The 22178-nt window shown below is 42.1% G+C and overlaps 1 protein-coding gene across 2 annotated transcripts in view; it reads left to right on the top strand.

Moving 5' to 3' along the window:
- PFKP (phosphofructokinase, platelet) overlaps positions 1–22178 on the top strand; it is an 83933-nt gene that overhangs the window by 55545 nt on the left and 6210 nt on the right. The window contains exons 13-19 of one of the 2 annotated variants that reach the window (XM_015427329.1): positions 2100–2246; positions 5204–5274; positions 7115–7202; positions 13773–13925; positions 19852–20016; positions 20391–20452; positions 20924–21035. In XM_015427329.1, coding sequence (XP_015282815.1) covers positions 2100–2246; positions 5204–5274; positions 7115–7202; positions 13773–13925; positions 19852–20016; positions 20391–20452; positions 20924–21035 — 798 coding nt within the window. Of the gene's footprint in view, positions 1–2099; positions 2247–5203; positions 5275–7114; positions 7203–9782; positions 9936–13772; positions 13926–19851; positions 20017–20390; positions 20453–20923; positions 21036–22178 lie in introns of both variants that reach the window. The other variant, XM_015427327.1, reaches the window with a different exon arrangement.

The following is a 22178-nucleotide window of genomic DNA, read 5'->3' as shown; positions in this document are numbered from 1 at the left end:
TCCTGCCAACAAAAGTCCGCATGGTCAAAGCAATGGTATTCCCAGTAGTCATGTATGGCTGCGAGAGTTGGACCATAAGGAAGGCCGAGCGCCGAAGAATAGATTCTTTTGAACTATGGTGCTGGACTCTTGAGAGTCCCTTGGACTGCAAGAAGATCAAATCAGTCAATGCTACAAGAAATCAACCCTCACTGTTCCCTGGAAGGCCAGATACTGAATCTGAAGCTCAAATACTTTGGCCACCAAATGAGAAGGGAGCATTCTGGAGAAGACTCTGATGCTGGGAAAGACTGAAGGTCAAAGAAGACGGGGACAGCAAAGGATGAGATGGTTAGACAGTGTTATCGATGGAATGAACATGAAATTAAGCAAACTCTGGAGCACAATGGAGGACAGGATGTGGTCCATGGGGTCACAAAGAGTCGGACTGGACTGTGCAAATGAACAACAACAACATATAATTTTGGTCCAAGGATGTACTTTAAGTTTTAGACTCAAAATCTTGACTTTGAGCACTAAATACCAAAGGAGTCATAAAGATTTTGTCTGATATGCAGGGTTGGCAAACTACAGGTGGCATCTGGAGATCTCTCGCTATTACAATTGATCTCCAGGCAACCAATATCAATTCCCCTAGGAAAATGGCTGCTTTGGAGGGTGGACTGTATGGCATTGCATCCTATGGATGTCCCTCCCCTCCTCAAATTCCACCCAGATGAGGCTCCACCCCCAAAATTTCCAGGTATTTCCATCTCAGAGCTGGCAACCCTACTGTTAGGATTATATCAAATTTATATGTTCTGTGCTTGATCTCAGAGGCCTCATATAGATGTAATCCTTCCGAAAGTAATAGGGTGGGAGAAAATGAGAGAACCAAAACTGGGCAAATTGTTTTATACATAAGAAATGTTTTGGGATAGATTATTCTTCGTTGGAAATAACTGATTGGTTTGAATATTTATGTAGTTTGAAGTTTGTTATGCAGTAACTCCAGACGATTCAAGTCCTGACTTATATGTTCATCAAAGGTGCTTAAATGGTAGGAAATAAATGCTACTTTGCACACCTCAGGTTCACAAGAGCAGATGCACAGCTTGGTGATCTGAAGGACACAAGGCAGATCACATGACAGTCATGTTATAATCTTGAGGAGAATGACTGTTACATGCCAAATTTATACAGTCCTCATGCACTTGCAAATGCTGTTCCCTTCAGATGCCCAAAGTAATTTTTTAATCACAGACCTGCCAGTAAGGCATACTGTATCCCATTACCTGGTTTGAATGGCTAGGAGCCTACACTTTTTGCATGTACCATATTTACGCAATTGCAAGACTAGGTTTTTTCCACAAGTATGCTGTAAAAAAAGGGGGTATCATCTCACATTCACCTACAAGTTACGGTTACATCCAATAATTCCCTGTGTATACCTTTTTTAAGGGGGTCATTTTTTGCTTTTCAAAATATGGTAACCCTGCCTTGGGCATATGATATGCCAAGATCTGTACTGCGAAGGACCGTGCATTGCATAGTCAACTGGACATTGCTAACTATGAATAAAGGTGTTAGGAGTCCAATGAATGGCTGACACGCAAGCTCAGACCACTAGACTGTGTTTGGTTGCCTGTTGCTTTACTTCACTTACTCTGTGTGCAGTATGTTGTATGAGACGTGATCCCCTTCAGAAGGTAAGTTGTGTTCTGTGCTTTCTCTCGATATACTCCTCTGCGTCTGTTACTTTTTGTCAAAAACAAAATTAAATATTGAAATTACTACATAATGCTTTTGTTTGTGCTTTCCTGTTTCTGCTTTTCAAAATAATGTGGTTCAAGGACAACTTTCAGATGACATTTCAACAATATTATATTATACCTGCTTTCCATGATGTATAGGCGGTATAAATATGGTAAGAGGTGCAGTTTGTTTGCAGTAATGTTCTTAAAGTTTGAATCATGTATTTTTAAATCCTTTTATTATACTACGGATTACTTTACACCTTTTGGTCCAGAGTTTGCTATCTCTTTTCTAGTGCAATCATATTATTGAACCCTGCAATATGTGTTATATATTTAAGGATATTTATCTCCTTTGTCTTGCAGACTAACTTCAATGTAGCAGTTTTAAATGTAGGTGCTCCGGCAGCGGGGATGAATGCTGCTGTTCGCTCAGCTGTAAGAATCGGTATAACTGAAGGACATAACATGTTTGCTGTCACGGATGGATTCGAAGGCTTTTCCAGAGGGCAGGTGAATAAATATTCTCTAATCTATTCCCCCCCAAAAAAAAATGTTTAAGATTTTCTGCACCCCCACAATCAATCTCCTCAAGCAGCTTCAAAATCCCTACCATTAAAATACAGTTTAATCCGTACAGATTTAAAATGGATCAAAAGTAGCATGACCACTGAAACATTGCTTAAATTTTAAAAAAAAACCATTTAGGGAGGCCCTTCCAAATTAGTGATATTTCCTCAATAATTTTTTACACGTTGCAGGAAAACTAGGGATCCAAATGACTCATGAAGGTATAGTCCTTCCTTGCTTTTACAGGTCAGACTGCTTAGCGCTGGAAACTATAAACTACTACTATTTCCAAGGCTGTTACAAACCTGGATCCTGAATCTGGATCCTGAATCATGTTAATTTGCGCTGCAGCTGCTGCTTCCATATTACTTTTAAAAATACCACCAGCATTTTTGTCAAAGAGAAGCCCATGTTTAAAAAAAGATTTTGCCTCCTGGATCCCTCTTGAGAATTTTTTCCTATCAGATTCCATGTTATTTGTTCAGAGGGCAGCTCTCAGGAGACCTTGGCGAGAGGCCATATTTGGCTGTTTGTCTGAATGAAAATAGCTCCAGGACTGTAAAGTATCTAGAGATAAGTAGAGGATGAAAGGCAGCTATCATAAATCTGTTGTAACAGTTGATTTCTGTTCTCTCATTAAGGAAGTGTTTATTGTTTGAGACACGTTGTTATAGTATGCCTTATCCTGAGGCTTCTGTTGTGGTATGCTTATGAGTCCATTATATATATATATATAATTCTGAAGAATTTCAAAGCCTCCTTCTCAGCCACTCCAGCAATTGTCAGGGAGTCTTTGCCTCCTTCTTATCACATTGTGACAACTTCCAGAGCTACAGGATTTGCGTAGATCACCGTGAGAAGGGTTGAAAAATTAAGGGAGACTGAAATTGATCTCTAGTCAGTTAAGTGTATTTACACTGGCATTTTTTCATGAGTTGCCCCTTAAAATCGTGCAGGGCAGTGGCATATCCCCATCTGTGGTCCATTGTTATGGTTGCTAATCTCCAGGTGGAGACTGGAAATCTCCTGGAATTACAACTGAGTACAAGGCAACAGAGATTAGTTCACCTGGAGAAAATGGCTGCTTTGGAAGGTGGCCTTGATGGCATTCTACCCCACTGAAGTCCCTCCCCTCCTAAGGCTCCTCTCCCAAAATCTCCAGGTATTTCCCAACCTGGAGTTGGCAACTTTATACATTGTTTGTGCTCCCCTTCCTGGAGGATTCTCTTACATTAAGACTTATCAAATCATTACAAAGTTTCCCCCCAATAATTCAATTACTTAGACTCAAGTAGATAAAATGCAGAGAGTACTATGAATGGAGCTCCCAGGATTTTTCCTCCCCTTTAAAAATCAGGTGGACAGGGCCACCAATTGTTATCAGGACTACAGCATAAGGGGAGAAGGATTTCACCTTCCCTTCCACACTTTTTTCCACCATGAAAAAGCCTTGGGGGAATGCTTTCTGCCCCACTGGGCACAAGTACAAATATCAGTATCTTTATATTCCATTGGGGCAAATTGCAGCTCACTAAGACCTTTACAAGTTGAGAAAACAGCACGGGGAGGTCTCATTCCGCTCAGGACAACAGTAAGAATTGGGGATGGGAGGGTGGGCCAGTTTATGCTGTTGACCTGGTTGGAATGAGGTCTTTCTACACTTGAGGTTTAGAGAAAAATAATGTTGAGAGCTTGGTGCACAAACACTACACATCTCATGAAATTCAGTCAATCTGTATGTTGCCAAGGGGGCAAGCAGTTCATACAGTGCAACCATATTCAGAACCCTAAATTATCACAATAAAAACATGGAAAATATCATAGTACAAAAAGACCCAGATTTATCCCAAGGGACCATAAGAACTATTGTTCCCAGGAGTTAATCAAAAGGCCATCCAGAATTATTATTTTTATAAATGTTATGGACACTAGTCTCATATTATCTCTTCTTTCTATAAATATCTCTCACATTTTTATCCCACCATTCCTACAGAGCAATTCATTCTTGGTCATGTCATCTCCAGCTTCCTTCCTGATATTTTCTCCCCCTTCCCTTTTAAGACTTTGTGCTGTTCTGCCCATACAGCATGGAAACCGTCTTTACCAATTTTTCTAGCAGAAAAATTACTTTTATTTATTTTATTTATTTATTTTTGGATTTATATCCCGCCCTCCCCGAAGGCTCAGGGCGGCTAACAAGGGCATAAGTGCCAGGTTAAAACAATAAAACAATGTAAAATTACAGTAATACAATTAATAAAATCTCAGTGCTCCAGTAATCACTCCAATCATAAAACGAGGATGGTTTTCTGGAGATGTTATAGCAGAACAACAGCAATATATGTCCCCGCAACCCTGTCATTCACCAGGAACGTCTCGCACCATGTCTTTCGTCTCCTGCCAGAATGAGCAACTCTTGCTTACTGGTGCTTCTTTCACTAGATCTGCTTCTAGACCCAGCTGCTCAGATCTGCATTCCACTGATGCAGGGCCTGATTCTTCCATTTCCTCAGAGGAAAAGGCAGGTGGCTGGCCCATGACACAAGGAAAAATTCACGAAATGATGGCATTGTGCATCAGTTTTCCCCAACTCAGGAAGTGGCATTCACTGAAGAGGGAATATTATATTAGGGGTTTAGGGATGCAACTGTATATAATAAAAATGCACAGTTTCTGGGAAGGTGCAGGGACCTTACATGGGAAACACTGGTTTGCATGGAGAAAGACAGACAAAGCTAAACTAAAATGAAAGACTCACCAATCCGGCTACTATCGAAAGTTTGATTCTTGATGAGGCTAATGTTTTGTGTCTGCTGCAGAAATATCCAATGTATGTTTCAGAGCATGGCATAGTATTTAGAAAATCATTTAATCTCCCTCCTCTTGGTTTCTACTTACAGATCAAAGAAATCAGCTGGGGCGATGTTGGGGGTTGGACTGGCCAAGGAGGGTCAATTCTAGGCACCAAACGGTAATGTAAAAATGTTGTCTATTGTATCAGACTGCAAACTGAACGAACACTGGTTAAGACATATAATGGCCAGTAATTTAGTGCATGGAAATATATCTATATGGCCTTGATGTTATAGCAGATGAAAAGAAAATTATTGTGGCGGCAATTTAGGGTTAATGGTTATTTGCCTGTGCTGCATGGTTGACAATCTGGTGAACATCTGAAATCACATGGAATAGGAAGGTTATGTAGTTACTTCCCATGCCTGCTTGGACAAATATGTAGGTTCATCCACTGGGATAAACAAGGAAACAAACACACATGTGCAGATGTTTCATATCTACAAAATTTCAGATGACGGAAACTTGCAAGTGTGGCACGGAGACGATGACTTTCCCCTGTTGTTCACTCCAAGTATCTGATATTCAGTGGCATACGTATTTCATTACAATATTTATATCCTGCCTTCCCATCGGTGAAATATATCTCCAGTTCATGAACATATTCATGAATATACATGACCACCTTGAGTCTCAGTGAAGAAGGTGGCCTATACGTAAATAAATAAATATTCTCCCTCCTGTCCTTAAACGCATATGTACGTTTTAATTTTACTAATTTTTCCATTTCATCCTTTCTTTGCTCAGCATAAATCCAATCTTTTCAAAAGTAGTTTTATTTATTTAGAGGGGGGGATTATAGTCCTGTGTCCTTCCACCAATACGAGCTCCTTTATCGCCAACTTAACTTAGAAGCCTTCCTTCTAAGATATAGATAGGAACTCTCAGTCTGGGGCTCTATATTCTTGGTGTTTGGGAGTGGGGGCAACAGTGGCAGGGCTTCTACTGTCCTGGCCCCACTGCTGGACCTCCTGATGGCACCTGGTATTTTTGGCCACTGTGTGACACAGTGTTGGACTGGATGGGCCACTGGCCTGATCTAACATTGGCTTCTCATATGCTCTTATGTTCCTTCTCAGTGAATCATGCCTAACTCTCATCCTTTCATGAATCATACTGTGCCCAGCAGGGCTTCTGTTGAGGTTGGTTAAGTAAACTCCTGCACTGAACAGCCTTATATATGGGATAAATTGCAAGCAGTAATGAGATACCCATCTACATTACTTGCCTTTAATTTAAAAAAAACCTGTTAATTTCTAAAGCTATTCTTGGAATAGGGTATAGGGTATAAATATTTAATAAAATAGATATAAATAGAACTAAAACAGGAAAGACTTGTTTTACAGTTGGATAGAATGTGCTTACTTCATGGTGAATATGCATATTTCAACCTCAGCAAGTGTCACAGAGACTGTGAAAGGGATCATAAAGGAAAATTAGAGAGAACTGAAAGACTGTTTAAAAAATGACAAGAACCAATTCATACATAATGTGTTGGATCAAAATTCTGTGTATGGAAGTGCCACTTGCCTGCTTCCCCCATCTTGAAGGCGCCCAAGATGCTCAGGGATTCCCAGGAGTAATATGAAGGGGGGGGGGGAGTTGGAGGGCTGATGTAGGAGGTGGGAGTTGCCTTTCCACTTGCTCAACAGGATCTAACCCAGTGACCAAACTGAACTACATTTCTGTTTTCTGATGAGCTGTAAGAGGCAATTGATACAGCTCAGTGAGTTCCATTGGTTTGCAACAGGGAAGCAAAAGTCTCAACTCAAGCACTGTCCTGTAACATTTTACAAAGTGAAATATAATAAAGTGTAATATCAGAGTCCATGGTGTGGGTTGTTGGGTATCAAGTCTCACAGTTCTCCAAACATTAAGATTTTGAAAAGAACAAAGGCTCATTTTAATCATAAATGCTATGTACATTGCTGAGTGTGTCTTCCCCTCTGATATTTTAGCACGCTCCCTGGAAAGTATTTGAAGAAGATTGCAGAACAGATGCGTGCTAATAACATAAATGCCCTCCTAGTTATTGGTGGATTTGAGGTACATCACTTTGCTTTGTTTCTCCTGTACATCTTTGTTAGCAGAATCTTAAAAGATTTCCAACAACGGTTAATATTTTGTGATGTCAAGAACTCATGCATAGATTCATACATAAAACCCCAAAAGACTTTGATAGAAACCTAACCTCTTTGTCATGCATGCCCTACCACTTGAAATGTTGAATGGAAAGAGGAGGTAGTAGAATTGCAACTGAAATAATTTGAAGTAGACTTGCCATCTGATCCAGGTCTCAGCTGTCGCTGGTGCAGCACAAGGCACTGTTTGGGCAGCACCAGCCACAGCAGTAGGCTTTGCAAGGCAAGTGGAGCAGAGCTAAACATCTCTGGTCAACTGGCCATTAAATGAATCCAGTGGCACCTTTAAGGCCAACAAAGTTTTATTTCAAGGTGAACTTTCATGTGCGCACACACTGCTTCAGACACAATGAAATGGAAATAAAAATAACAGCCATACATATAGAGGGTGGGCAGTGAATTAGCATGCAGAATAAAGAAGATGTTTTTAACAGATTAAAAGAATACTAAGCTGCTTGTTGTTGTTGTTAGCCATTCAGTCGTGTCCGACTCTTGGCGATTGTATGGGCCGGCTCTCTCCATGTTTTCCGATCTTGTGCTGTTTCTTTGAGTCATTCCATGCTCAGGCTGGTGTCAACTTTTATGGTGTCTAGCCACCATGTTCTTTGGCGGCCCAGTTTCCTTTTGCTGCTAACCAATCCAAGCATAATAAGTTTGGTTTGTGACTATTGTCTGTCTGGGTTCAACTAGGGAGGGAAACAGAGCCAAGGTAATAAATATGTCAGAACTGGAGATTGATGTATGCTTAATTGTGAGAGTCTGTCATTAGGTTCTATCCATCTACCTCTCAAGCAAGGAGGCAACATTGCTGCATCTTCTCCTTTGAAGTGGGGCTAGTGGCTATGTTATTTTGCTTGTCCCCAGACCAGCAAAATACATTTGAATCTACCATTCCAAATTACGTTACCCAAACAGACAATAGCTATAAACTAAGCTTATTATTCTTTTAATCTGTTAAAAACATCTTCTTTATTCTGCATGCTGATTCACTGCCCACCCTCTATATGTATGACTGTTATTTCTGTTTCCATTTCATTGCGTCTGATGAAGTGCACGTGCACACAAAAGCTTATACCTTGAATAAAACTTTGTTGGTCTTAAAGGGGCCACTTTGTTCTGCTGCTTCAGACCAACACGGCTGCCCACCAGAGTCTATCGCCATTAAATGGGAAGTCCTCCTTCCTCCAGCTCCTAGTTGGCTGAAACGTTGTACTCGCACTGGGACCTCTGGGTTGCGTTGACAGCCTTTGAGTAGAACATAAGTCTGGATAAACTTCCACCAATCTCTGTACTGAAATATCTAGAGGAGAAGCCTTTTTTTTCCATGAAGAAATTTGCAGCAATGTTGGAAGAGTGCCCCCAGTTGGTACAACATGGCAGCACGGGAGGGATGCTGCTGCTGCTCCTGATACGGAAGCAAAGGGACATCAGAGCCCCCTTGCAGCAGTGCTGGAAGCTTAGCACCAAATCCTCTGTACTGACAACTGCTGATCTTCTGAACACAGCACTGAGCAGAAAACAAGCCAACTCCTGGGGAATCCTTTTTGAATCTTGGACCTCACAAAACTGTGAAATTGGTGATATAAATGAGAATGATGAGTTTGGATGCTTGGAGAAATGGAGGGGCAATAGGAAGAACAAGTTCCTTGGGGTTCCTGTTTCTGTGCTTCTCCATAGCATCTGAAGTGATAACTCTCTTCTCCCTCTGTTTATGCTCCCATTGAAGAGACATCTCATTGTTCCAGAAACGGAGCTCTCCAGGATCCCTCTGCCATCTCAAAATGTTCTGAAGATATTACATCTCCCAGTCTGTGTATAAAGACATGATTCTACAGCAGGAACTCTGCAAAAGTCACATAAATTCTGCTAGCAGGTCAATGTCTGTAGTTGCAGAATTTGCTCTATTGACTATGGACACAATTCACAAACACTGCAAAGTAACAGTGCATGTAAACAATGCAGATTGTGTCCAGAGTCACCAGGGCAAGGGTGCCATTTTTAGAAGCAGTGATATGTTCCTTATGCATTGTGATTCCACCCTGAGAGACGTCACTTAAAAATGAATCATATAATTGCTTCAAAAGAATTTCCACATCATGAGACATTGCTAAAAGCGACGTGCCTATTCAGGAAAACTACCTCCATGTTTAAATGATAGCTTTCCTGAACGTGAGGTCCACAAACCTGTTCTTAAATGAGGACGACCAGTGTTGAAAGACTGATGCAATCCATTTATGAACAGAAAAAGTAACTTTATATTTTTAGTGGTATTGTAATATTGTGCAGAACTTGCAGGGATGCCTAAAAGTTTTGGTTTTTTAAAATTAATAATAGTTGATGTTGGATGTATTTTGCTTGTCTCCATTTTATGTATTGTGTCTCATATGAGGTTTTCCTCTAGTGCCCCTGTGTGGCAAGAAGCTTACAATAGTTTGACCTCTTTTTGTCCCTTCTAATTTTGCATACTTAACCACATGCCCATCAGGCCTACCTGGGACTCTTGGAACTCTCTGCTGCCCGGGAGACGTACGAAGAGTTCTGTATTCCCATGGTTATGGTTCCTGCAACTGTATCCAACAATGTACCGGGTTCTGATTTCAGCATTGGTGCAGACACTGCTTTGAACACTATCACTGATGTAAGTTTCTTCTCACTTGAGTGCATGCCTACTAACACAGTCATCTGGGTTTCCTTTGAACATGACCAAAGCTGGAGACTTTATTGGACCAGAACACCACGAACCATGATCACTGTACAAACCAGATGTAAATAACACACACATGTGTACACAGGAAAAATATATGATCAGCCAATATCCTGAGTTTTCCAAAACTTGTAAGTTGCAAGTTAATTAACTATCACACACCAACTTTTGGTGAGTTATACCTGGGATTAATAGAAGTCACAATTTTCAGTGGGCTTGTTTCAATCCATGTGAAGTGAATTCATGGTCTACATGCTCAGGATTGGTTTTGACACTGTAGCAAAGAAAACAAATCTTAGAACTGTTAAAAAATAAAGAGCTGGTATAATATCCAGCTTTATCTAAATGAGTTTGAAGTCTCTTATAAAGCAGGTTAGTGTGTGCTTGTGTTACAGTTAGAGCATCGCTGAAAATTTTTTTAAAAAACAATACCAATTTTTAAGCATTCATATGGAGTAAGACTTTCTGACCTGGCTAATTGTACCTATTCAAGAAAGCTCTGAACACATTGTTTCCCTAAAATAACACATTCTGCTCATTCCCCATGGTAAACTACTTTTGAAACTTTAGAGTGTTTTGTGAGTTGGCGCATGAGACTGCACTTTGGATTTTTAAAATCCACAAAGTCCACTCAGCAAGCTCCAGCCTTTAGCCAGGGTTCCTTTTCTTTCTTTCTTTTTAAAAAAAGAGTGAAATGTAAGTCTTCATAGAGTTTTATGCCATGAAGATTAGCAGATTCAGTGTAGCATGAGATTCTGAAGCCATAGCCCATCATCAGATGAATAAGGAGGCAAAATTCAAACTAGAAGAGACTGGCAGCGGCGGGGGATCGACTGTATTAATATATCCTCCCATTCATGTCTAAAGCAGAGGATGGTGTGCATGTGTTTTCCAACACAAATGAAGCATATGGACAAGGGGAATGTAATGCTGCTCCCCCTTCCCTTCCTTACCTTGTTAGGAAGTGTCATTTGTCATTACCTTTTTTTCAGTCTAGCTCATGTCCAATATCAGAGCTAGGCTCAAGGAAAAGTACTGAATGTTATAGACTGCAGTGCAGCTAGGTGTGGGGAAAAGCAGGGCTTACTTAGCTCCTCTCCCTAGGCACTCATTTTTTGTTTTAGAAATAGCTTCCTCTTGAGGCATGAATGGAGGACATACATATAAACAGACATCTCATCTAATTGGACTATTAGAGAACTGAAAGAACTTCTGTTTTCCCTTCTGTTGTTATCCTTGGCAGGACACAGAACACTTGACATACCATAACAGCATCTGCATGTGACATTTGTTTTCAGTTCTGGTACATAAAGTTCTTCTTCCATTTTCAAAGGAAAACTAAGGTGATGCTTTTGTGCATGTGCCTTTGCTTTCTTAACTGTACTTCCTGCTTTTTAGATTTCATGAAACTGGTGTCACTTGGACTTGTAGACTTCTGCATCTAGACTAGGCTTTGTTTCTTTGCATTACACTTAGATTGCAGATGTACTAGATGATAGTTCCTAGATTGCTTATAACAGAGTAGTTGCACCATCCTAAAATTGCTGTGACTTTGCTGGTATGGGAGTATTGTGATTGCTTTTATTCATTTTGCTTCGGTCTTCTTATTGAGAATTCCTTTGGGGGTTATCAGGGGATCCTCAATAAGAAGATCAGTTAATGATGGATAAGTTTTCCTGAAAGACAGCTTCCCCCTCACTATCATGTGTGAACCATGGGGGATGCAAGCTAGAGTGTGCCCGGTGTTTGCAGTAGGTCTGGCTAAGATTCCACGTGAACTGAATGTGCACCCTAAAAGCTGCCCAGAATTCTATACAACTTGCAAAGGGCTCCACCACAAAAACAAAGAGGCTCCTCATCAGGCAAGCTAGTTTAGAACAGTTATCCCAAGGAGAGGAAATTTGGAAAGCACTGGCTTGAGATATTGTTTCCAGATGAACATTGTAATCCAAAATGGATTTGAAACTTTTAAAACAAGAATTCCACTACATTTTCTTAAATGCTTCTGCATGCAAAATGAAAATTCAAACAGTTTGTCAGCTGAGAAACAAAACTTGTAGTGATGCTGAGTTTATATGGGAAGCTTTAGATAGGTCTTCCCAAAAAAAGTAAAGCACCTGCTCATGGAATGGATAGACAGATTCCCTGGACCTGTGATGGACCTCCACAATAGTTTGTAAGTATGTGAATAACACAGGCTCTCTAGATCTACTACTGTCCTAGTTTTGTTAGGAAATACAGCAAAAGCCATTTGGAGTGGTGAGCTAGTGCGGTGTAGTTGATACAGCTTTAGTCTAGGGAGATATGAGTTCAAATCCCTGTTCAGCTATGAAGTAACTGCCTTGTTACTCTAAGCCAGTCATTGTCTTTAGACCCCACCCACCTCATAGGGTTGCTGTCCGTTGAAAAAGTATTGTTGGTTAACTTAAGAGCTATTTATAGCCATTCTGAAATTGAGATTCCTAATAGTGGATTGCTTGGAAAAATTCAGCAAAACAGTTTTTTGATAAAGACCATGAAACGAACTCTGGAAACTCGAGATGTTCATTATTTGTTGATCTGTGGAATAAAGAAGACATTTGGAATTTAAACATCATGAAAATGTCTACATATTACTGTCATGTTTTTGTGAATTTGTGAACGTTTTGCAGCAATTCTTTGTAGTTTGGGTTATTCAGATTGCTGTGCCCTTTATTGCACTACTTCTGACTGAGACATATTTTTGAACGCTTCTCCATGTTAAAAAATATCTGTGTAGAGAAAGTTAGTATATCAGGTATCCTGAATCTCTCACTGATGTGCTAGTTCCATTTATGAGCACTGGGTTGTTGTTTTTTAATATGAGGGAACACTTCACAAATACGGAAACATCATTATTCAAAATTTTAGCACCCCTTTCTTCAACAGGCAGACCAGCCTCTTTTACCAAAGAATATGGATTATGGAGAATTTCCCTAGCACTGAGCATACTAATCCACTGCACCTGATACATACATGCCTCACAGGGTCTGTGTTACAAATCCTGTTAATGCACACAAAACATACTTTAAGTGTATGTACAACTTCTATGTCCAACAGAAACATTTCAAACAAGTGCAAAGTGTTGCTACTAACTTGATGCCCCTAGTCCTCTGGTGAGAACTGGGGAAGGGAAGAGAATTATATCGGCCTGAGTTTTAAAGTAGGTAAAATCAGTAGAGAAATGTAAATTGCTTCTGCCTCCTCCAAAGCCCCACTGTGATTTGACAGACCACCTCCCAGAGTTGTATGGTGTGTGCAAAGCATCTGAAGGAGTGAGGTGACTACAAATTAGGACACGTTAGTAAGCCATGCCAAAATCTGTGGGCTCCATGGCTAATGGCGTTTTAAATTTGACGTTCCTAGTCTCCTTCTTTTCCTCCTCCTTTTGGACTATAAAGAACATTTAAGTTCAGTTAGGTTCTAGAAGCCTTTTTCTTCAGTCTGATCGCCTTCCCCTTTTCTCCACTAAGCCTGTTTCAGTGGCTCTGTGTATTCCACACTTCAGTTGTTTCCTTTTTCAACTAACTCCTGTTGAATTTCTTCTGCACCAATGCAAATCCAGTGACCTGTTGCAGGATTATGTGAGGGGAAAAAACACCCTTAAAAATCACCTGCTTTGTGTCATTTGCACCACTGGCAACTCAACCTTTCCATTGCCACACACGAGGAGTCACTAGAAGAATGCCTAACAACTGTGCCAAGCGAGGACCAAATGCATGTTGCTCATCACTCCTTGTCCCACTGCTTCAGGCCTATGAGGGCTGCCTGCAGTTAACTGAAGCGCGATCCCACTTTGACGAGTTTTGCGTCCCTATCTGCATGTTGCCTGCCACTATTAGCAACAATGTGCCAGGCAGCGACTTCAGTATTGGCGCTGACACCTCCCTGAATGTCATTGTGGAGGTAAGATGGCGGGAAAAAATGCCCTGTTTCCAAGTTGCATTGATGTTAGGGAATGTGACTGTTTAAAATTGTGTGTATTCAGAAGTCTTTATGTAGTTAATAGCCTAGGATTGATCTGGAATTGTGGACTGTGAAGGCCACCTTGCCTGAGTCTTGAAACTGACACACAGACTCATCCCTGTGATCAGATTTCCTTTATGGATTAGACTATAAAATCAAGGAGATTTAGCAAACAAAAAGATGAGTTTGTCCTGTAAGAAGTAGAAATGCCAACCATTACCCAGGCTAATATTAAATTAGTGTAGCTTCCTTGATTTTCAGTAAGTGGCTCGGAAATTATGTCTATGTGAGCGCTTTAAGGCCGATATGACCTAACATTCCATGATAGCCATTGTGTTTTTCAGTGGGATTGCCAACAGCCCAGAGAAAACAAAATGTCCTGCCCCTTTAACAGATGGATGTTATTGACCAGATGATGTTATTTGCCTCTATGCCTTGAAAAGCTTCAACCACCCAGTCCCATGCATTAAGCCTCTGTTAAAGGTGCAAGGCATTTTTTTTCTCTAGGTGGTTGACAACCCTATCTTTCAGTAGGCAGAAATCTCACTTCCTCCCCATACACACAGACACTAGGAATGGGAGTGGATTAAATCTCCCCAACAAACAACACGAAAAACAGCATTGACATTAGAAGGATATACACTGTTTCCTCAACAAAAACATTTAAGAAGTCATGAAGCTTACCTGCTCAGAGGTAAAATACCTACCCAGTGCAAACACACAAACTAGAGGTGTAGTGTAGTGATATTTATTGGCTGGAAATTAAACTCCGTATTTATTTAGAGATGTACCTAGAGATGGAAAACCTTTACTGTTGAAAGGGTTAGTAGATAATAAAATCATCTGAACACTAAATACGTGATAATGAATCTTTCTTGCTTAATCAACAATAACTCTAGATGATATTATGGAGAGAGAAGTAGTATTTGGAGGTGGTTATAATAGATTAATGAACCTGCTTACAGATAAAATTGGAAACATAACTAATGGAATCATACATATTCAGAAAAGGCTTTATAAGTAATTTTGGAAAGTAGCCTAAAAGAACTGAGGAAATATAATTTGAACAAGATGTAGGCAATGTTCCCTCTAAGCTGTGGAGTTTTGTGAGCAAAAATCTTACTTTGTGAGCTACTGGCATTAAAGTTGCGAGCGAGTGATTTGGTGACTGCATACATTACTTTGCTCTGGAGCCATCCTTCCTGGGCAAAGACAAAAATGTGTGAGCTGGAGGCTAAAAAACTGTGAGCTAGCTCACACTAACTCAGCTTAGAGGGAACACTGGATGTAGGTATTACTCAGATCTGAGAATTGAGTCTCTTTTTGTTTCTCCCTTTGGATTATGATAGTTAATTAAAACAGTCATTGCACCAAGAGTTGCCAACTTTTCCTTAATGAGAGCAATTTCTGAGTAATGAAAAATGTCCTGAGCTACTTTCCCCCATGGTTCCAATATTTGTTCTGTCCTAAATTAGAACATGGATTAGGAAGGGCACCAGAAATGAAGCCATTAACTAAGCAGCAAGGAGAAAACCTACAAAGGCCCTGTTCATACGAGGCGTTTTGGGCCGGGAGGGGGACGGAACAGGGGCGGAGCAAACGGGCGCGATCCCACGGCAACATATGGGAATCGTTGCCTGCCCGTCCCTGATCCGTCCCTACCGCTGAAAACGTGCACTAAAAAAGTAAGTGCCTTAAGCCGGGCCGTGGGATTGCGCCGGCGCATCCCGACCCCCGGGCGTACTGCGCATGCTCGGGCATGCGCAGTTCGGCAGACTCCCCCTCCCATCTGACTCTTCCTCCCCGGCATCTGATTGTGCCGGGGAGTGCCGCGCTGCGGCTCGGGGGATCCGTGGGATCCCGCCGCGGCATCTCAACCTTGGTGCGGCTCAGATTAGCCGCAGTTCAGCCGTCCTTTTCCCTGCCGTGTGGCAGGGACCCAATAAAGGCTTTTTTAAAAAAAATCCCAGAGAAGGTATTTTCATGATCTTTTCCTGAGTCTTCTTGGGGATGTGTGAACTATTTGAGGATCCTGATCTAGAGTGGTTCCAGAACAAATTTAGAGTCCAGTGACACCTTTAAGACCAACAAAGGTTTATTCAAGGTATGAGCTTTTGTGTGCAGGCACACTTTTTCAAATACAATGGAATGGGAGGTAAGGTTCAAACTTATAGATAAATTTATAGTCGCTACCTTCCATTATTCCTTCACGACAGTAATATTAAAGAATGAATTAGAAATAAGCTTTATTTTTCCAAACTGGTAAGAAGCATAGCTATCAAAACTATATGGGAGCATATGAGACCTGTGTAAGAGAACAACTTTCAACCATTTCTGCTGATTTCCCAAGGAGAGCAGGAGGAACTAAGTCTTCCCATAGCCGATCAAGATGTCTTTTCTGAAATCAAGAAACTTGAGGGCATAGGGATGGAGTTCTGTAAAACATAAAATAATAATTTAGCATGGATTTATGCCAGATATAAAACTATACCATGGACAATGGCTTTTTTTTGCATTCAGGGTCCAAATCAGTGCATAAAGAAGGGGGGAAAACCCATAAAGGTTGAATCATGTTTTTCAGGCCTATTTTATTACTGAATAAAGCTTACAAAATTTTAGCAGGCATATTGAATAGAATCCTATCAAAATATAATGGGATGGACCACAAAGGATTTATTAAAGTTAATTGGTTCACAGAGCACATTAGGCAAAGCAGTAAATATTAGTAAGATACTGCATGATACTTCATCAATGCAGAAAATGTAATTGATGGGATAAATTAAGATAATTCCAACATTTGGATTAGGTTTTAACTTTGTTAATTGTTTCAAGTTGATTTATTAAAAGCCAAGAGCTAGGATTATGATACATTGTATGGAACAATGATGTATTTGATCAGACAGTCGGAGTGCAAATGGAGGAAAATTCAAAGTGAATGTGAATGAACCCAGGTGAGAGCACATACTCATGCCCACTCTGTGGTGGTGGTGGTGGTGGTGGCAGTGAAGCACATTTACTTTTCTGCAGCACCATCCAGTCAAGTTTTTCCAGGTGGCGAAGGGACTCTTATACTGTACTCCTGAAAAACATACAGGCCCACTGGGATGCTTTTGTAGCTTCTGCCATGACTTAGATTTCATAGCTGATGCAGTTCAGTCTCACGATCCCATTGGAGTGCAGTCTGGTCCAAACTGTATGGATGACTTTCAGTTGATGAGGACTGATGGGGCAGACAGGCTGCTTTGAAGTGTGCCACTTACCATACCAAGATTGAACCCTTGCCCTTTGTGGCTATTAGTCTTAAGCTGGGCTGGGTTCATCAGATGGGTCTGAGAGGTAATAAACAGATCTCGGTGAAAGAGGTAGTCACATGACCCCTCCTGAAGAAGGCATCCCTGGACCCACTGACCTAAACAACTACTGCCAAATGGCCAATATTCCATGTATGGAGAAAGTTGCTTGAGTGGGTGGTGGGTACACAGCTTCAGGTGATCTTGGAGGAGGAAGGTTATATAGATCCATTTCAATCTGGACTGAGGCCTGGGTTTCAGGTGCAAAAAGCCTTGGTTGCCCTGACCAATGCTGTTCGCTGGGACAGTGTCATGGGGAGATTTGGTACATTGTAAGCCTTGTAAGCTCCCCCTTCTGCAAGGTCATTCTCCCTCCTCTATGCCTTCCTGTTGGAGCACCCCGGGTCTCAGAATTGGGTAAGATAGGATGCCAGGTGAACACCACAGGTTCCTCCTTTTCTCCCCTGGAACAGCACTCAGCCTCCCACTCTGTTGTTGGGCTGCTTCCTTCCTCCCTAGTCTGTGTAGCCTAGCTTTATTTCTCTCCCTGGTCTTACTCCCACCTCTTCTGTCCTTGAGGAGCCAATCATCCACCCCTCCCCATTCACTTAATAGCCCTATCCCTGGGTCTGGCCTAGCCTCACCTGTTTCCTTAGTCCAGGTGTTTCTCTTTAATCATCTGCTGTGCATGGTCTTATAAATTCTCTTGTCTGCCAGTTTGGTGTAGTGGTTAAGTGCGTGGACTCTAATCTGGGAGAACCGGGTTTGATTTCCCACTCCTCCACTTGCACCTGCTTATGTGACCTTGGGTCAGTCACAAGCTCTGGCACAGCTGTTCCTGAAAGAGCAGTTTGTGTCAGAATTCTCTCAGCCCCACCTACCTCACAGGGTGTCTGTTGTGGGGAGGGGAAGGGAAAGGAGTTTGTAAGCCGCTCTGAGACTCCAAGTGAAGGGCGGGGTATAAATCCAATCTCTTCTTCTTCTTCCCTCGTCCCTTTCCCATGGAACAGCTAAGTATCCCAGCTCTGGGGAGTGGGGCTGAGTCTGGGTGCAGCCTCCTGTCTGGAAAAGCCTCAATGGTGCTGGCAGAACTGAAAAGAACTCCAAAGAGCCACACTCTGCTGCTTCCACCACTCCTTCCATAGGAAGTGGAAGATCATTCTATGCAGTATCTCCCAATTCCTACACGAGAGTACCAAATCGGTATGTTGTGATTGCTGCCCCCAGTTTGGAGACTGTAGGCATGTCTTTGCATCATGTCGGTGATGCACTTAATGTGCAGGGGACAAAACCTGGAGCTGGCCCAGAGTGTATGAAGACCTCTTGCAAGGAAAGAATTTTGGGATCCAAAGACAGCCTCTGCAACTAGAGAGCCGCTTGACAGCTTCGTTGCATCAGTTCCCATGGCGAGTGGAGCAATTGGAATGTTCCTCTGAAAAACCAATTTGCCCCCTTTGGCAGAGGAAATTACTGTGGCAAAACCAGCAAGCAAATCACAGGCAGAGCTTGCCATTCTCGCCCATTTATTCATGTCCCAAAAGTGTCAGAATAAGCCTGTGTGGTACAATGTTGTATGAGACCAGCGGAGAATTCCGAGTTCAAATCCTGAGTCAGCAATGATGGCCGCCTTAGGCTGGATCCTCCCTCTCCTTGTGTCTAACACACCTCACAAGTTTGTTATGCATGTAAAGGAAGAGGGGAGGTGTATGTCTACCGCCCAGAGCTCCTTCAGGAATGAGTGCAGACAAAGTGATAGTTTAATTATTGTATTTGAGAAATGCTGTGGGTAGCTTTGGCAGGTTATTATTCTGGCTTTTAAAGACTAGGGTAAGACCAGTATAGCAATCACTTTAGTTTGTACGCTTTTTTTACTGGATTGTCTTTTGGCTAATTTTTTGCTATCTGTTATAGCCTCCACCTCACAGGGTGTCTGTTGTGGGGAGGGGAAGGAGTTTGTAAGCTACTCTGAGACTCCAAGTGAAGGGCGGGGTATAAATCCAATCTCTTCTTCTTCTTCCCTTGTCCCTTTCCCATGGAACAGCTAAGTATCCCAGCTCTGGGGAGTGGGGCTGAGTCTGGGTGCAGCCTCCTGTCTGGAGAAGTTTCAATGGTGCTGGCAGAACTGAAAAGAACTCCAGAGAGCCACACTCTGCTGCTTCCACCACACCTTCCATAGGAAGTGGAAGATCATTCTATGCAGTATCTCCCAATTCCTATACGAGAGTACCAAATCGGTATAGCCTTCACCACCGCATGTCAGACAATTTTTGTTGTTATTAGTCTTAAAAACATAACTCAACCTAGGAATAAGAATCAAGAGCATCAAAATGTCCAATGCAAAACCTTTTTAAAAAAGTTTTGCCCAGATTCATGTATTTAATATTATGGCTGAGAAGAAATATTGCTGATTGAATGACAAGTTGATTTTTTTTTAGTTTGCTTTTAATTAGTCTTAGGTTTTATGATGCATGATTGCTATGGGTGTGACAAACGGAAAAGGCATGTGCCCACTGCATGATAAAACATCACCATTCCGATGGTGAGAACTGGGTTTATTAATCACTGTCCTTTGTTAGACCTGTGACCGAATCAAGTTGTCAGCAAGTGGGACAAAGCGGCGTGTGTTCATCATCGAGACCATGGGTGGCTACTGCGGGTACCTGGCGAGCATGGGAGGCCTGGCTGCAGGGGCTGATGTTGCGTACATCTTTGAAGAGAAGTTTGATATCCGGGAACTCCAGGTACGCAGAACCCATGCCTTCTCCACAAAGGTTTAAGTTCAGTGTCTGTGAGCCAGCTCACACATGCGTGTTTATCAGCTGATTTGTCACTTGAAATGCCAAAGGTGGGATTGAGGGAAGGATCTTTTGTAAAATACAAATTAAACTGCTTGTCTGGACCAGATGCAACAGGGCAAAAGCCAAGTTCCTGTGTTCAGTCCTCTCTACAGGCGTTGGACTTGATGGCTATAAAAGGGTTTGAATGAGAAATAAAGGCAAAATTTGGTAACAGAGCGAGCACTGTTTAGGAACGTTCACAGAACCAAAGGCTAGCAATGGGCAATATTACATGCCAATGATGCCATGACTCACTTGGGAAAAATGCTTCTTCATAGGCCAATGTGGAACATCTGACTGAGAAGATGAAAACCAGTATTCAGCGTGGCTTGGTGTTGAGGTAAACTGATGGTTCACTGAGTATATGTAGAATCAAGCACAGAGTTGCTGGGGGAAATGGTGCAGAGAAGGGGGAGGAATAATCCCCGGAGCAGTGTGTCCTCAGCTCAGTGAGGCAGTATATGCTTTGCTCTAGGTCCGGTCCAAGGAATAAACAGCTAAATTATACTACTTCTGAAGTCCCTGGAGAGCTGCCAGCAGTTAGAGTTGCCAATCCTGGGCTTGATGGGACCATGGTCTCACACAGCACACGCAAGGCAGACATGCTCATCTCTTTCTCCTCCTCCTCCCCCCATGCATGCCAATTGGGCACAGGTCCCCCCCACACACACACACACAAATAGGGCGTACTAGTCATGTTTTGAGAGAGAGAGGTTATAGAGTTGTATGAAGACTAGCAATGCTCCAGCCTTTATCAAGCATCTCTCTAGTAAAGTCACACAAAGTTTTCTCTATTGTTTCTTTAATATAGGAATGAAAACAGTAGCGAGAATTACACCACCGATTTCATTTACCAGCTGTATTCTGAGGAAGGGAAAGGAGTCTTTGACACCCGAAAGAATGTCCTGGGTCACATGCAACAGGTAATTTTTGTGCTGGAAAGAGAGACTGAAAACTGACCAAGGTATGACAATATGCATGCAAAGGTTTCCACATGCATAGCTCCTGCTGTCTTGGAATGCACCCAGATACCAAGGGCTACAACAGATGGGGTTTCAGAGCTGGATTTATATATGCAGCACCCAGGTTTACACCCACACATGCAGCCCCAGTTTCATGAGAAAATAATCTGTTACAAATCAACATATCTAATTGTGAACATGATGCCAGTGTGCAGATTTAAAAAACCACACACTGGGACATCAGATTTTCCCACAAACCTGGAGCAACACCCAACTTTGCACAAAAAATATGAGAATGAAAAAAGTTATTTTTTAAAAAACACACACACATTTTTACCAGGAAAGAGCATAAGAACATCCAAAGCTGTGCTGCAGGATTTCAGCTGCCATTTTTGGTTGCTAGGCAGCCCTCAAACATTGCTGAAAGTGGCAGCAGCCAGAGCGAGAGGAAAGAAAGGAAGTAGGTAGCAGAAGCAGGAGGGGGGGGGGCAAGAGGGCAAAACCAGCAGCAGGAAGAAGCAGGGGTTTGGCTGTCCATTCCAACCATTGCTTGGGGCTGGGAACAGGGCCAGCAAAGGGGAAACAGCCAGCCTTTGAAAGATGGGGCTGCTGTGGGGGACAGGGAGTGGGGCCCCCAGAGCCCACTGGGCAGCACTGATGACCCCAGCCAGAAGGCTGCAAGAGAGGGGGTGTGAAGTAAGACAAGATGGGAAAACGAGATTCCTCACCACCACGTCCTTTTAAAGCTGTCTGTGTTCATGGCCATCACTGGTCCACTGGCAGTGAATCCCGCAGTTTAATTACTTGTTGAATAAAGAAGTATTTCCCAACATGCTCTATCACTTTCTCCACCTCATGCATAGTTTTAGAAACCTCTATCATATCTCCCCTACACTGTCCTTTTCCCTAGACTTTCAAGTCTTTTCTCGTAGGACCCCCAACCTCCTCATGATCTTGGTTGCCCTCCTTTGTACTTTTCCCAGCTCTGCAAGATCCGTTTTTTTAGATATAGTGTCCAAAACTGCACACAGCAGTACGAATGAGGTCCCATCATAGCCTTATATAAAGGCATTACAATGCTGGCTATTTTCAATCCCTTTCCTA

The sequence above is a fragment of the Gekko japonicus genome, unplaced genomic scaffold (assembly GCF_001447785.1).
Source record: "Gekko japonicus isolate JY-2015 unplaced genomic scaffold, Gekko_japonicus_V1.1 scaffold1728, whole genome shotgun sequence".
Lineage (NCBI taxonomy): Eukaryota > Metazoa > Chordata > Lepidosauria > Squamata > Gekkonidae > Gekko > Gekko japonicus.
This window is presented reverse-complemented; position numbering and strand designations above follow the sequence as displayed.